The sequence below is a fragment of the Leucoraja erinacea genome, chromosome 2 (genome assembly GCF_028641065.1).
Source record: "Leucoraja erinacea ecotype New England chromosome 2, Leri_hhj_1, whole genome shotgun sequence".
Classification (NCBI taxonomy): Eukaryota; Metazoa; Chordata; class Chondrichthyes; order Rajiformes; family Rajidae; genus Leucoraja; species Leucoraja erinaceus.
In genome coordinates this window covers 103,286,981-103,304,694 of record NC_073378.1, presented here as the reverse complement: position 1 = coordinate 103,304,694, position 17,714 = coordinate 103,286,981, and the positions used below count along the sequence as shown (strand labels likewise).

The following is a 17,714-nucleotide window of genomic DNA, read 5'->3' as shown; positions in this document are numbered from 1 at the left end:
CATTTCTGCTTTTTTACATGGTATTTATAATGTTATGTTCAACATCTGCCCTTGGAGAGTTCATTTAACTGGAGGGGGACCAACATTCTGGCAGGCAGGTTTGCTAGTGCTACACGGATGGGTTTAAACTAAATAGCGGGGGGGAGGGGTTGACAAATTGGAAGTATATGATGGGGTTAAAGTGAAAGAGAGTACAGGAAAAGTTACGAAAGACACCCAAATTAATGGTCTGGAAAGTTCAAGAGGGATAAGAGAGTAAGGTCAGGTGAAATAGGAACCAGTGTGAGGGGAGGTGAATATCAGATTAAGTATTACACATGAATACGCGAAGTATAAGATATAAAGTGGATGAGCTTGGGGCTCAGTTAGAGATTAGCAGGTATGATGTTGTGGGAATTACAGAGACATAGCTGCAAGAGGGTCGGCTGGGAACTGAATATTCAGGGTTATACATCGTATAGAAAAGACAGACAGGTGGGCAGAGGGAGTGGGGTAGCTCTGATGGTAAGGAAAGAAATTCAGTCCTTTGCGAGGGTGACATAGAATCAGAAGATGTAGAGTCATTGTGGATAGAACTGAGAAATTGTAAGGGCAAAAATACCCAAATGGGAGCTATCTGCGGGCCCCCAAACATTAGCCTGGATATAGGGTGCAAGTTGAATCGGGAGTTAAAATTGGCATGTAACAAAGGTGATGCTACGGTGTTTATGGAAGAATTCAATATGTAAGAAGACTGGGAAAATCAGATTGGTACTGGACCCCATTAAAGGAGGTTTGTAGAGTGCCTCTGAGATGGAATCTTAGAACAGCTTGTACTGGAGCCAACCAGGGAGAAGGGAATTCTGGATTTAGTGTTGTGCAATAAATTGGATTTAATAAGGAAACTCAAGGTAAAGGAACCATTAGAAGGTAGTGATCATAATATGGTGTTTTAATCTGCAATTTGAGAGGGAGAGGGTAAAATCAGAAGTGTCAGTATTGCAGTTGAACAAAGGGGACTATGGAGCACGAGGGAGGAGCTGGCCAAAGTTGACTGGAAAGGGACCCTAGCAGGGATTACGATAGAACAGCAATGGCAGGAATTTCTGCGAATAATCCAGAAGATGCAGGATCATTTCATTCCAAAGAGGAGGAAAGATTCCAAGGGGAGTAAGAGGAAACTGTGGCTGACAAAGGAAGTTAAGGACAGTACAAAACTAAATGAGAAGACATTTAACATAGCAAAGATGAGCGGGAAGCCAGGGGATTGGGGAACTTTTAAAGAACAAAAAAGTTAACTAAAAAGGCAATATTGGGAGAAAAGATGAAGTGCAAAGGTAGGCTAGCAAAAAATATAGAGGAGAGTAAAAACTTCTTTAGGTATGTGAAAAGGAAAAGATTAGTCAAGACAAATGTGGGTCCCTTGAAGACGGGTGAATTGATCATGGGGAACATGGAAATGGCAGACGAGTTTAACAGATACTTTGGCTCTGCCTTCACTAAGGAAGACACAAACAATCTCCCAGATGTACCAGGGGACAGAGGATCTAGGGTGACGGAGGAACTGAAGGAAATTCACGTTAGTCAGGAAATGGTGTTGGGTGGACTGAAGGCTGATAAATCCACAGGGTCTGATGGTCTGCATCTCAGGGTACTCGGGAGGTGGCTCTAGAAATCGTGGACCAATTGGTGATCATTTTCCAATATTCTATAGATACTGTTTCAGTTCCTGTGGATTGGAGGGTAGCTAATGTTATCCTACTTTTTAAGAGGGGGGAGAGAGAAAGTAGGGAATTATAGACCAGTCAGCCTGATGTGGGAAAGATGCTGAAGTCAATTATTAAAGATGCATTTGGATAGCAGTAATAGGATCGGTCCAGTCAGCATTGATTTACTAAGGGGGAATCTTGTTTGACTAACCTTCTGGAATATTTTTGAGAATGTAACAAGTAAAATGGATAAGGGAAAGCCAGTGGATGTCGTGTATCTGGAGTTTCAAAAAGCCTTTGGTAAGGTCCCACACAGGAGATTAGTGGGTAAAATTAAAGCACATGGTTTTGGGGATAGGGTATAGACATGGAAAGAAAATTGGTTGGCAGACAGGAAACAAAGAGTAGGAATTAACGGGTCCCTTTCAGAATGGCAGGTAGTTTCCAGTGGGGTGCCGTAAGGTTCGGTGCTGGGACCGCAGCTATTTACACTATTAATGATTTAGATGAAGGAATTAAAAGTAACATTAGCAAATTTGCAGATGACACAAAGCTGGGTGGCAGTGTGAACTGTGAAGAGGATGCAAGATGACTTGGGTTGGTGAGTGGGCAGATGCATAGCAGATGCAGTATAATGTGGATAAATGTGATATTATCCACTTTGGTGGTAAGAACAAGGCAGATTATTATCTGAATGGTGTCAGATTAGGAAAAGGGGAAGAGCAACGTGTTCCGGCTGTCCTTGTACATCAGTCACTGAAAGTAAGCATGTAGGTTCAGCAGGCAGTGAAGAAAGCTAATGGCATGTTGGCCTTCATAATGAGAGGATTTGAGAATAGGAGCAGAGGTCCTTCGGCAATTGTACAGGGCCCTGGTGAGACCACACCTGGAGTATTATGTGCAGTATTGGTCTCCTAATTTGAGGAAGTGCAGCGTAGGTTCACCAGGTTCATTCCCGGGATGAATACTGTCATATGATGAAAGAATGAAACGACTGGGCTTGTATTCACTGGAATTTAAGATGAAAGGGGATCTTATAGAAATATAAAATTATTAAGGGATTGGACATGCTAGATGCAGGAAACATGTTCCCGATGTTGGGGAAGTCCTGAACCTGGGGCCACAGTTTAGGAATAAGAGGTAGGCCAATTAGAACTGAGATGAGGGAAAACATTTTTACTCAGAGAGTTGTGAATTTGTGGAATTCTCTGCCCCAGAAGGCAGTGGAGGCCGATTCACCGGATGCATTCAAAAGAAATTTAGATAGAGCTTTTAGACCTAGCGGAATCAAGGGATTATGGGGAGAAGGCAGGAACGGGGTACTGATTGGATGATCAGCCATGATCACATTGAATGGCGGTGCTGGCTCGAAGGACCAAATGGCCTACTCCTGCACCTATTTTCTATGTATATCTATTTTACTATACATACATTTAATGACATTCATTAAATGTATATGTGTAGTGGAATATAATCTTGTTTATGATGTACTGATGTTATTCAGCAGCAGTGATGCGCAGTAGTGGTCTGAATGTTGCTTGCTAACATTACAGAGTAGACTGGCACCTGGACATGCAATAAATTGCCAAACTCTTACGCCACCAGGAAAATGCATTTTAACGTAAATAGGGTAACATTTTTTTATACTTTCCGTTAAACATTCACTTCAAATCGAAGATTATCCATTTTGAGTATGAACCAATTTATGACACTGATGTTGAGAGTGCTAAATGATCCCTTTGGTATTGAAAATAATCCTAAATCGTATACCTTTTAAATGGACACAGATTATCAGTAAATAAAACCTAGTCAATACACTGACTTTGTTCTGCTCATTTAAATTTCTGCAAATGGATTGGATTTGAGGTATGTATTAGTAGCTAAGAAAAAGCTATTGTAGTAGACATGGATAATTTTGCTTACCACTTTCGCTCAGTCCGCCTGGACCTACCTGTTCTCCCAGTTGCCAAACACTTTAACGACCCTTCCTATTCCCACACTGACCTTTGTTCTTGGCCTCCTCCATTGTCAGAGTGAGGCCAAATGCAAATTGGAGGGACAGCATCTCATATGCTGTTCCTCCAATTGATATGAGATGATATGAGCATCTCATATCTACTTGGGCAGCTTGCAACCCAGTGGCATGAATTTGATTTACTTAACCTCAAGTAACTCTTGCACCCCTCCCTCTCCCACTGAAGTCGTACCAGCTTCAAAGTCGTCCTGTTGAGTCTCATTGCCTGCAACTAATTCTCACCTAATAAACAGCTAACAATGGCCTGTTTTCTTTAGCATATTAACTTTTTTTGCATATCTTTCATTCATTCGTTCTATATTTCTATACATCACCATTTATATCTCTCGTTTCCCTTTCCCCTGACTCAATCTGAAGATGGGTCTCAACTTGAAACGTCACCTATTCCATTTCTCCAGGGATGGTATCTGACCCGCTGAGTTACTCCAGCTTTTTGTGTCTATCTTTACGTGCTGTACGATGTACATTGTACCCCTGGACACATTAATATGTGTCTCTCACTAGGCAGGAACATCTGACTATCATCCTTTTATTATCTGGCTCCACTCAATCTTTTCTGATCAGATACCGTAATCTGCAGCCCTTTGTTGTTTCCACACATCACTTCCCAGTCTCCATGGCTATCTCCATCCTCCCTCACCCAGCTCCTTCTGTCCACAACGCCTCCTCAAGTTGATCCAAGTATCACTTGCCAGCCCCTGTCTCTGTTCCCTTCCTCATCTCTTCCATTTACCATTTACATTCTTAGTTCTGATGCAGTATCTCGACCTGAAATGTCGAGTATCCCTGTGCCTCTATAGCTGCTGCTGACCTGCCAAGTTCCTTCAGCAGCTTGTTCTTTTGCTCCAGATTCCAGCATCTGCAGTCTCGTGTCAACATTCATGCTCTTCCTCCTGATCATTTCTATTGATTGGGTTAATTTCCTTTCTTCCGATTAGAAAACCTATACAGTTATAAATATTTCTTTTTAATCTAGTTTATTTTTATGACTTAAGTCTTTTTGGTTAATGCTACTTTTAATTAAAAAAAAAAAAACAGGCATTCCTATTACTAACTGCACTGGGATGAAAAATATCATTTTAGCACAGAGAAAATACAAACACGAAGTAGGAGCAGAATACGCTACTGGACCCTGCAAACCTACTAATATGATTGTATCCTTGTTGTTGAGTACCTCCATGAATCTTTCACCACTTTGTTCCTCATTCATTTATCGAACTCTGGTTTAAAAACTCAAAGATTCTGCTTCTTCCGAAAGACTTACAACCCTTGGAGAAAAAGAAAATTACCTCATCTGTCTTAAATGGGGGACACCTTAAAGCAGTGATCTCTAGTTCTAAATTCTTCCACAGAAGGGAACATCTTTCCACGTCCACCAGGTGCCAGTTTCTTGTACTTTCAATCAATTTCTTTCTCACATCAAAGGGAGCTTTCAATAGGATTTGTCATTATTTGGAGATGGACTATAAAGTGTAAAGGTTGATTATTTGAAGAATGTATGTGTGGGGTGAATACCTACTCAGAGATCTGACATTCAGCAATACCTGGCACAGAGTTGGAACCATGACTCAGTACCATTCTTGCCATGACTCGCAACCGATCAAACCTCACACTATAAATTTCCAACTTCATATTAAAGACATGCTTTAAAACAAAAAAAAGAAAATTGGTTTGCTTAAATGCACAGATAAGACTTCCCCTGAAAAATATTATTTCTTAAAACTGTTACAGGCAAAGGATGATAACCAGCATTAACCCGATAAATTATAGTAGAATATCTATGGAACCAAACAAGAGCCCGGACACCAGGTAAAGAGACAGACCTATGCACAATTAAGCTTTTCTTGGTAATCAGTCGTCTAGATAGCATTTAAGAAGCACTTGCTAAACAAAAATTATCTAAACAAAATATAAGCACGGATTCAGCAGAATGTTACCTGGACTTGCAGGCTTGAGTTATAGGGATGGGCTGAGATTTTGTTCCCTTTGGAGCGTAGAAGGTTAAGGGGTGATCTTACTGAAGTATACAAAATCATGAATTGCACAGATTAAGTGAGTGCTCTCAATCTTTTCCCTAAGGTAAAGGATTGTAAAACTAGAGGGCATAGAATAAGGTAAGTAGGGAAGAGATTTAAGAAATACCTCAGAAGCAACATTTTCCCGCAGTAGTAATATTAATCTGAAATGAGCTGCCAGCAGAATCTTTAAAAGCGGACACAATTCCACCTTTCAAAAGACATTTGGACAGATATATAAAACGTGAAGGGTTTGGAGGAATATGTGCCAAATGCAGGCAAATGGGTCGAGCCAAGAATATCAACATTTCAGTGTGGATAAGTTGGGCTGTTTCGACATTGGAAAGCTCTGACCAAATAGATTATGGTTAATACCTTCACAAATTCCAGAAATATGAGGGGGCAATTCAGTGACAATGTCTCCATGCTGAAGTAACACAGTGGGTCAGTCTGAAGGAATGTCCCAACCCGAAATGTCGCCTATCCATTCCATCATCAGATGCTGCCTGACTCGCCGAGATATTCCAAACATTGTTTTGTTCAAGATTCCAACATCTGCAGTTCCTTGAATCTCCATGCACTTTATTAATGTGCTTCATTTAAATATTCAATTTACAGTGAACTGAATTAAGAGACGTGTTTAACTGTGTTTCGCTTTCCACATACATGGCCTGTCCTACTGAGTGTGCCAAGCATTTTGTTTTTATTTCAAATTTCCAGAATCTGCAGTTCTTTTGGTTTTCAATAGACGGAAGGAATATCTCACAGCAAGATTATAAGCCTGAGGCTTTGACAACAAAGATAAGTTGGAAATAATAGAACCAGGAAGACAGGTATGTTAATCCTGGACTGTAATAACTTTTACACGGTGCCCATCAGAGGAACAGCTTAGTTAGGCAGATATAGAATCATTTTGAGTGGTAATTGTCCCTTTGCCTCCTCTGGGCTACAGGCTGACCTATTTTGATGATCAAAGATCTCTTCAGGAGCAATTAGAATTTTAGAAAGTGCTTGATAGTTTTTTTTTGTGGTTTCAAAAAGAAAAATGCTGAGAGAAGGAAATGTTAGCAAATTAACTGGACGGAGTGTGTTTCTTGTGATTTATTCCTGTTCATTCTGTTATATTGACAAATAATTGTACAGGTGACCCTTGTGTTACACGGAAGGTGCATTCCTGGAAAACAGGATGTTCTGTACTGCAGAGCCACGTCACCTATTTATTATTTCCACATAAATTACACAGGAGCAAATCTTATTCTGTATCTCAAATTTTTGGATAGTAATTTGTGAATTTAGCAAGGGCAGATTTCCATAACCGAAATGACAGTAATGCCAGGGTTGCCTGCAAGTAAGAATTCAGTCACAATTTGAATGAGTCTTCCCTAAAGATCTATGGATGGTAACTCAAGAGACTGCAGCAGCTGGAATCTAGAAGAATGGTCTTGACCAGAAATGTCATCTGTCCATTCCTTCTACAGATGCTGTCTGATCTGCTGAGTTTCTCAACTCGTTTTTTTTTTCCCTAAAAATATACTTTTGAGGTTTAGTTGCCTAAATTAAATTAGCAATACAAACATAAAAGCTTGTTGTGCCAATATCCAGATTCTAAGATTTGCCTATGCGGAGAACGGTGTACAGATGGTGCCACAACATATGGCTACAATGACAGAATAGTTTTGGTATGTTAAACGACCTGTTAAATGCAAATCCATTGATGTATATTTAATCAGAAATAGATTTGATCTGCATAGCTGTTTGATTATTCAGTCTGATGAAGGGTCCCAAACAGATATGCCATCTGTCTATTTCCCTTCACAGATGCTGCCTGACCCGCTGAGTTCCTCCCGCAGTTTGTTTATAGATGTTTTGTTCAGGCTGATTGCATGTGATTTAAATTGATGGTGTTTAATGATGAAACTATTCTTTCAATGACTTGTTTTGTTTGTGCAAATACCATTTTGATACTTTTGATCCCAATAAATGAAATTCCATAAGATAGCACAGTGGTCCTAGTGGCAAAAGGTTCCATCATTATGTTTCTACAGATTCACAGCGCCATATTTTGGCAACTTCTATTTTGAGATCTTATCTCAATGCAACCGTCCTTCAGTAGATATAAAAATAATATATTACATGTGCTATGGCATAGTTCTATTAGAAGTATCTCTTAGGCCATATGGAAATTCCTAAGCAGCACACACAGAAGTCTGTAAGTTCAATAGAATTTGTGAATTTTTTATAGTCTTAAGCAAGGAATTCATTATTATAGTAATACTGTGTTGTCATTATTAATCAAATTCAGTATTTTGCATCGTAAGTCAGATCTTGTACATTTCTGATAGCAGTATTGATTATACTGTTTTGCAAAACCCGAGAATAGAGTTTCCAGAAAGTTAAATACTGCAACTTGGTTTCAGTTCAACTACAGGCGTTGTCCCATATATTATATTTCAGTATCTGAGAACTAAGACCCTACGGAAATGGTCCCTGACAAAACATTTAGGAGAGCAAAACAACAAAACCATGAAAAATTATCTCGGTAAACTCTACCACTATTTGGGTTACAGAAATTTGCATTTAGGGAATTCACAATTCACTTCCCAAATATTTGAGATACGGTATAACATTTGCTCTCATGTATTTTGCAGAATTTTTTTTTTTAAACTCAATCTTGACATGTGCAGATGGCGCAGCTTGGATATTTTAATTTGTGGGATGCATGTGACAGTGGCAAACTAGAACTTACAACTAAATTATCTTTTATTGCATTTATCTTGTCCCTATGCTCTGAATATCCCCCCAGTCTGACATGTGATTTTTTGCACAAGATTGACATGGAGCCAGATTTGGATCATGGGATTTTTTTAATTCACATCCGAACAATAGGGTGTCACGGTGGCGCAGAGGTAGAGTTGCTGCTTTACAGCACCAGAGACAGGGTGGAAGATTGCAACCTTCACGTGGTTCGCCCTGTTTCGACTAATGCAATCAACTCGACGTGGACAAACGGAAGATCAAATAGAACAAGTTGTCCAACAACTTTAGGCTGTACACGCCACATGAAAAAAGAAGATGCACCAGAGACCAGAGTTTGATTCATGGAAGGAAGGGGTAGTACAACGGGATCTGGGGGTCCTGGAGGGAAAAGGGGAAGTACAACGGGATCTGGGGGTCCTTGTTCATCAGTCTGTGGCAATCAGAACTGTACACAATATGTTTCATATAAAATATTTCAAAAGCTTTACCGAAGCAACATTCATAATAAAAAAAGTGGATATCTGTGAAATAAATTTTCTGATTACTAGCACAGTAATATACATAAGTGGGTGAGTTATAATGAAAGCGGAACGAAAAAAGGCTTTTTGACAATTATTAACTGTACACATATACTTGACAATAATGAGAAGTCTCCCATTTCCCTTTTATCCCTCCTCTAGTCCCTGGTTGTTGTTGGAATTACTTAACTCGCATACAGTGATTGAGATCCAAAGACTTTTATTAGCAATACAGCATAGGTAACTTCATCTTAACACATAACTCTAGACTGGGGAAGAAAGGGAAAACAGGCTTTCTATTAAACCAGTGGGCGGAGCTACAGTATGACTCATAACATGAGTGGCACACAGAACCAGGGTCCACAGTTTAAGAATAAGGGGTAAGCCATTTAGAACAGAGATGATGATACCCTTGTTTTTACACAGAGTAGTGAGTCTGGAATTCTCTACCTCAGAGGACGGTGGAAGCCGGTTTTCTGGATACTTTCAAGAAAGAGCTAGATAGGGCTCAAGATAGCGGAGTCAGGGGATATGGGGAGAAGGCAGGAACGGGTTACTGATTGTGGCTGATTAGCCATGATCACAATGAATGGCAATGCTAGCTTGAAGGGCCGAATGGCCTACTACTACACCCATTGTCTATTGTCTATATGCTTTTCTGCCTTAATTTTTATGTTATTGTATGTTAAACTTTCAGTTATATATTTTCTCCTTTGGAATATAATGTCTGAATTTTAATTCCCACAGTGCCTCAATCCCAAATGAGACATAACTTTTCACTCCATCCCGATGAACGAAGAAATACAAAAAATTGCAGATGCTAGAGTCGTGCAGATGGAGAAACTCAGCAGGTCAGGTAACATCTGTGGAGGGAATCGCAGTCAGCGTTTCAAGTCACAACTCTTCTTTAAAACTGATTGGAGTAGGGAGGAGAAGCCAGAAAAGTGTGTTGGAAGTGGGATAAAACCTGGCAAGTGATATGTATATTGTCAGACTGAAGAAGCGTCTCAACCCGAAACATCACACATTCCTTCTCTCCAGAGATGCTATTGCCCTGCTGAGTTACTCTAGCTTTTTGTGTCTATCTTCAGTTTAAAACAGCATCTTCCTACACATGGAAACAATGGTGGACTGTCTGACCTGTCTTATTGGCTAGACTACATTCAAAAACTTTCTGTAATTTGTTGCCGTCTTGGACACTGCAGTTCTCAAACCAAGCTGTGGTGCAACCTGTTAGTAAGCTTTCTATGGTGCATCTGGAGAAGTTGGTAAGAGTTGATGGTGATATGCCAAACTTTCTTAGTCTTCTGAGGAAGTAGGCATTGATGTGCTTATTTTGGCCATAGCTTGAACTTGATTGGCCCAAGATAGATTGCTGGAAATATTTATGCCTAGATATTTGCAGCTTCTGACCGGTTCCACCGTCATCATTATCATTGATTGGGGCATGTGCTCCAATTGCTTCCTGAAATTAATAACTAGCTCCTTTGTCTTGCTGACTTTGTCTTGACATCATGTTACCAAGATCTCCATCTCCTTCCCGTACTACATCTCATCTTTGTTCAAGATTCGACCTACTACAGTGGCATCATCTGCATACCTGTAATGGAGTTAGAGAGAAATTAATTGCAGTTTGAACGTGTATAGGGATTATAGTAAAGGGCTGAGAAAGCATCCCTGTGGAGTACCAGTGTTGAGAATTATTGTGGAGGATGATTGTGGTCCATGGAATAGAGAGTCAAGGAACCAGTGGCAGACAGGAGGTGCTAACTCCTATAGTTTGGAGATGAGTTTGGATGAGTTAATCATGCTGAAGGCAAAGCTATAGTCAATAAATAGTAGTCTTTAGTGTCCTTGTCCAGAGATGACGAGGTAGATATGATAATAACGTTCAAGGGACTTTTAGATGGATGTGCATGAAATGGAGGGATATGGATTACGTGCAGGCAGATAAGAGATGGGCTTGGCATCTTGTTCACCACAGGCATCGTGGGCTGAATGGTCTGTTCCTGTGCTGTACTGTTCTATATTCTCATACTGACATTTCTGTCCTTGGCTACCTCCTTTGCCAGAGTGAAAGCCCAAACAAACTGGTTACAGGACCTCATATTGCTTGGGTTGCTTATCAACATTGAATTCTCCAATTTAAAGTAATATTTTTCCTCTCCGCACATTTCTCCCACCATCTACTACCCCTCACAGGCACCCTGTTCCCTTCCCTACACTTATCTCTCACCGAGTCTCCCATTTCCTTTTTACTCCCCATATTTCCCTCTTCCCCCTGTCTCCTTCGAATCATATCCCTCGCTCCAGCTTTACATTTAATTGCTCCTCTTCTGTCACTCTTTTGTTTTATTTTCATATCTAGCCATTGTCACTTCCCCCAGCTGCCTATCACCCCATTCACCTGTATCCACCTTTCTTTCACTTGCCAGGCTTTGTCCCACCCCCCACGTCTTTTCTATGTTTCCCTCCACTCCTCCAGTCAGTCTGAAGGGTCCCAAACCAGAAATTAGTCTGCCCTCCACATATGTCACCTAACCTGCTGAGTTGCTTCTCCTGGTGAAAAAGGACTGGGGTATCTGCATAATCCTTTTGTTTAAATTGGTAATGGTCATGTGTTTCTTTTAAGGCCTTGCTGCTGCAAAATTCTGCAATGCTCAACATCCAAGATGGTATTTACATTTTTAAAGGTCTAAAATTAAATCCTTCCTTAGAATATTCTACCTTTACAGGGAGTGTGCAGTAATTACCGACTTCTGGAAGCAAAGCAGTACACATTCTACGTGATACATTCATAGCGCCAAAGTAAAGATGGTCAAACGCTTCAAGTTCTTAGGAATAAGTATCACCAGCAATTTGTCCTGGACAAGCCACATCAAAGCTATGGCCAAGAAAGCACACCAATGCCTCTATTAACTTAGAAGGCTTAGGAAGTTCAGCAGGTTCCCAACAACCTTCACCAACTTCTACAGATGCGCTGTAGAAATCATCTAATCGGGATGCATCACTGCACGGTTTGGGAACAGCTTCATCCAAGACCACAAGAAATTACAGAGTTATGGATGTAGCCCAGACCATCAGGCAAATCTACCTTCCCTCCAAGAACTCCATCTGCACTTAATGCTGCCTCGGCAAGGCCACCAGCCTAATAAAGGACTAATCTCACGCTGGACACTCCCTCTTCCCTCCTCTCCCATCAGGTAAGAGGTACAGAATGTGAAAACAGATACCTCCAGATGAAGTAGGGTTTTGGCCTGAAACGTTGCCTATTTCCTTCGCTCCATAGATGCTGCTGCACCCGCCGAGTTTCTCCAGCATTTTTGTCTACCTCCAGATTCAGGGGCAGTTTCTTCCTAGCTGCTATCAGGCAATAGAAACGTCCTCTCACCAGCTAGAGTACAGGCCTGACCTCCCATCTATCTCATTGGAGACCTTTGAACTATCTTTAATTGCACTAAACATGATACCCTTTAAACCTGTATCTGTACACGGTGGATGGCTTGAATGTAATAATGTAGTCTTTTTGTTGACTAGATAGCATGCAACAAAAAAACTTTTCACTGTACCTTGGTACACATGACAATAATAAAAACTAAACTAAAATGGTTATCCTGTGAGGACTGCTTGGGAACACACTAGTCAGGATATTACCTGTCAGGTTGGGACATGGCTGCATGTGGAGTGGGGACAGAGAGGAGGTTGGAGAGTATATATTCAAGCTAGATTTCAAGTTGTATTTGTCAAATTGCACAACTACAATACTTTGGGAATCACATATTGCACAATGAAAACACAACTGCACAACAAATACAAGGGTTGGTATATTGGCAATGGCAAAATTCCTCCCCACAGTGATGTGCTGAAGTTGGTGCACCATCTCCAGAAAAGCGTACACAACGAGAAACAGTGGTAGTAGGCCTTGCGCCCCCTCGATCTTCTACCGCGACATTTGCTTGATCACCCCTCTCCCTATACCGTGATTCCTATAATATAACCATATAACAATTACAGCACGGAAACAGGCCATCTCGACCCTTCTAGTCCGTGCCGACTAGATATCCATAAATCGAGACTTCTGCTTGAAATTGACCTCCACGTCCCACTGGCAGATTGGACGGCCGACGTCATTCATCTATTCAATTGAAATTGGATTCTACTCCGGCCTTCAATTACAAATGAAGAAGTACACAGCATTAAATGTACAATTATGCTTGAGAAAAACCCGTTTACTTTTCCATTTGATCCTGTCCGATCTCACCCATTACAATTTTTATGAATATTACATTTTAAACTGGCTGGTTCTGAAATCCTAAATGTCAGCAAGCAGAGGATCTTGAGAAGGAGGCACGCTTCAATTATGCGCCTCGCCATTTTTGAGAAAGCATGGTCAACATCTGTTGCGGCTTCACTTTCGTGATTTGAAAAGGACTATCGCGATATCCTAAAAAAAATACAACTCAAGCGGAACAATAACACACAATTTCACAGCTAGGTCTATCGAGACGTATGCACAAATGCAAGGGCTCGTTCTCAGCTGGGTTAATAGCAACTGACAGGTCTACCGAAAAAGTTAACTTATTTCAACATCAACAGAGCAAAATTATAATGCAAGACAAACGGGTAAAAGATGCAAATATCCCTGCGATCAGCTGAAATACAACCAATGAGTAAAAAGAGCCCCAGCAGCAGACAAACCTTGGGCTGAAAGGACAGGTTGAGTTTAGATGCCAATCACGAGCTCACGCACTCCGGGCCCGGAGAACGCGGCCCGGGACGGGGCAGGCGATTGAATGAAGGAAGCGTCAGTCAAACGGCACCCCTTTGGAAAGCCCAGTAATGTTGTTCGAATAGCAAATGGCAGGGGAGGGTCTAGAGTTCCGGCCTCCTGGCTGGAGGACGAGGCTGACAATTATTGCAGGAAAGAGGCGAGGCAGCGTGCAAAGAGCTAATCGGGTGAGGAGAGCAGAACGTGGAGCAGCCCATCCTTTTTCGCCACGATAGGATAATGTCAATGTCAATCCTACCCAGCTCTGTTCTGTTGGAGAAGGATGGTGCGAGTCCAGGTTGTATCTGGGGTTCTAATTGGCGTGGACGCTGTCAGTCACTCCTCCCGGGCTGCGGCTGGCTTGTCGTTTCTTTGGAGCTAGGTTGAGGACAGCAACGCGAATGAGTGAGAAGTGGATAAACTGGAGTCACTTTAACAAGCAGCAGCCCGGAACGGGACCGATTCAAGCAATAGGGTGGTCAAACACTTCCTAAAACAACACCGTTCGGGGCAGCAAGCAACAGAAACAAATATTCTAGAGCATCCAGCGTACGCAGAGTGAAGATATTACGGCATTTAAAAAAAACAAGAATTTGTATAATCATTTTAGAGAACTATCCTGTATTAAAGGATCTCGCCATGTCGTCCTCACAACCAGCGTCTCAACGAGTGCGGCGCAATGGATCGCCTACTTCGAACCGCCTGCAGCCCATTAGGGCCACGGTGCCCTTCCAGCTGAGACAAGGCAATAACAGCCCGACCCGCTCCTCCTCCTCGTGTGCCGGCGGCGGCGGCAGCGGCAGCAACAATAACTCACCGGCGGCGGCCGCGGCGGCTTCTTCAGCATCAACAACCATCTCGACCTCAACAGCAGCCACATCCACAAGCTCCAACGGACAGAAACTTTCCCCAACGTCGTCGCCCACCTCTTCGCTTTGGGCTCCGTCTGCAGCTGTCGTCGCCGCCGACGGCCGCATGAGGCACAGACGGTCTCCTGACAGTAGGAGCTCACCTGAGAGAAGGAGCCCCAGCTCTCCTGTTTATAAAGGTACTGTGGAAAGCCAGATACACTGTCATACTATCTCAGTTAAATGAACGGATTAGAGCAATGTAATTATCTGAAATATTATTTTTCCTTCAAATCTGTTTACGGATATTGGTTTTGAGGGTTTTTTTCCTAGTATATTTTAGTACTTTAGTGGAGAAGAAACGCATTGAAAATATAAAAGGGTAATAGGAATATTCTTATAGTTAATTAGTAAAAGTAGACAAATAAATATCATGCAACCATTGCAAAGATGCATAAGAACATTCCAACTACTGCACTCGGCATTGTTTCAAACGTAAGAAATCGCAATTACGTGTGTTTTCTCCAAGAAGAGAGTAGAGGAAGATAGCTGCAGGGGTTGGCAGTGTTTATGTTGACACAGAAATTGATTTAAACGGGATTCCGCGTCTGTTTTCACAAACGGGGCATAATCCCAGAAGGATTTTTTTCCTGGGATATAGTCTACTACATTGTGTCAATTTTTCAGATTATCTATATCTGAAAGAAGAGTACATTGGGAATGGCGGTAAAGGATATTTATATCTTTTATTAACTCGCAAGGAAGATATAAAGTAAGCTTTGGTTATCTGCATGGTTTAAACAGAGGTGTAGGAAGCAATTTTGCAAGCATTTTCCACTTAGTAAAATACCATTCGCAGCATTTTCAAGGGTGTTGCGTTGCAATAACCCGAAGGGTAATTTGTAGTATGTTACCATTTCTCCAAATATTTTGTTGTTAATCCACATTTCAAATTCCATTTTCGCCCTCAAGTTCAGAAACGTTAATATGAAACAAAAGTCAAATTGAAGAAACACTGCACTACTGGGGAGGAACCAAATAGACTGCCTCAGATATTCTGTTTGCTTTTATTGCTGATAATTCTGATTGCTGTTTGCTAGTGTTATGGTCCTTGATTCCACTAAAGAAAGCTTTACACCAAAGAACAACATGATTAGATGATATTTTAAGAGGTTAAACAAAGACTATTTTATGTAAAATATGACGAGGCAATTATAAATGTTGAGATGTAAATCATTACTAGGAAGTACATGATAAGCATATACTTGTTAAATGTGTTACAAACGTAAATGGCTACTATACGACGTTTTTGTATGTAGGACGTGTAATAGGATAGTGTATTTAAAAATATATCCTCAATGGTTTTCTTCTTGTATCTAATTATTATGTGCGCAACCCATCCTGCAAGACTTGATTATTATCCCGTTTGATCGTATTTACTTTGACCGCCAGATTAAAATGTCACCTTTTCCCACTTACGTTTCTCGATTACGAGACAACTGCGGTAATGGACCCAACGTACAATTACTGAGATTTTGGCTTCGTATGTTACCTATTCCAACAAGATCACGCCTAGAAACTGGAGGGGGAGAGGGAGGGAGGGCTGTTGACGAAGAAAAACATGAATGAAATTAAAATTGTAGTTGTAACTCTACGTGGTTTCAGAATCCGTTCCAAATCCCATGTTAATAATTCAATCTTTCCCAATCTATTCACTTAAACCGAGGGATTGTTTGTAAACTATAATTTGAGAAGCAGTTTCTAATCCGATTTTAATAATTTACAACCTTTCCAATCTATTCACTTGAGATGGGGGGGGGGGATATTTTTTTAAGGAACGATAATGACATTCAGTGCTGGAGAAAGGGCTGCTTTATGCAGAGCTGCCGAATGCACTTGGCATTCAGACAGTAACACATGGACGAAGGGATTGTGGTATTTTAATTCATTCAGGGGCCGTAGCAAAGGGCAATACGGAGCCTCGGCAAAAGCATGGGTACATCCAAATTACATAAAATCCAAGTACTTGCAGAATTTATTCAGGAAAAAAGCAATTATGAATGACCTGCATTTTAATTAAAATATGTATCCCCCCCCCCCCCCACCCACCGTCTGTCAGATTAAGCGATTTAACACAAAATCGGTGTTATTCACATTTGCTGTTTACAAAATGTGTTTGTTGCCTGACGTGGCCATTGCATTAGTTGGTCCTGATCTCTCGATGCTTTTTTTCCAATGTGCAGAGAGGTCATGCATATAATTCCATAGCACCCCCTTCCCCCAAAAAAACCTCCCAAACACGTTGAGTTACAGTTGCATCAGATTTCTTCTACAATTTATTTGTGCTTATTAAGTGTTTATAAAAAACCCCAAAAAAAACAAGTGGGTGCATTTAAAGTAAAACACCTTTACACGGAGCGACGTGTGTACGATTGTCTTGTGGTCTTGTCGCTTCCCTGGGCTGCAAATCTTTTCATTGATGACAAGGTATTTTTTAACAAATGCAAATGTAAGATGTTATTTTCTCTCTCGAGCTCCAACTAGCTGTCATGCTTGGCGTCTGGACACGTTGATGTGAGTCCGGGAGTTGGGATGGTGGATGGGGCTCCTTATGTGTGAATTGGCGGCTATTAATCGGTGGGCTATTTTTCCAGAAAGCACTTTAACAATTGCAAATAACTTAGAACGAGTTGGACTAAAGGATTCGGGTATATTAGGTGGGGCATTTTGGCGGTATTAGCCCTCCCAGAGTTCTATGTATGTGAATTAAAGATAAAACAATCTGTTGTTAAACAGTAAACATGTTTAGGAAGATCAAATTTTAATCAGTTTAGGTTTGGAAAATCATGCCTTTCCAGAGAATGTCAGTAATCCCAAGGCATTCTTTAAAGGAACATTGTATTTCCCCCAGTAGCTCCATTCAATTTCTGGGGGACGGATGGGGTGTAATTCCAGATACTATTTCATCCGATAGGTCTCTGAGATTCTTTGTCTGGGATTGGATTAGAGGCTACGATTTTATAATCATGTTTGAAAGACTACTTAAAGTAAACACTTGTGAATCTGAATGTGTGTTTTAAAATAT

General features: G+C 41.0%; 1 protein-coding gene and 1 long non-coding RNA gene across 2 annotated transcripts in view; one reads left to right on the top strand and one right to left on the bottom strand.

The window, feature by feature from the left end:
* Window positions 1-9,216: 9,216 nt before the first annotated feature.
* On the bottom strand, window positions 9,217-14,734 carry LOC129713238 (uncharacterized). The gene is made up of 2 exons (XR_008726199.1): window positions 14,599-14,734; window positions 9,217-14,159 (listed from the first exon to the last, which is right to left on the bottom strand). It is a non-coding gene; the product is annotated as an uncharacterized LOC129713238 (long non-coding RNA).
* Window positions 14,154-17,714, top strand: part of LOC129713202 (glucocorticoid-induced transcript 1 protein-like) — a 174,514-nt gene continuing 170,953 nt past the window's right edge. Inside the window, exon 1 of the mRNA XM_055662110.1 lies at window positions 14,154-14,829. Within this exon, the coding sequence (XP_055518085.1) occupies window positions 14,421-14,829 (409 nt within the window). The 5' untranslated portion in view covers window positions 14,154-14,420. The remainder of the gene's footprint in view (window positions 14,830-17,714) is intronic.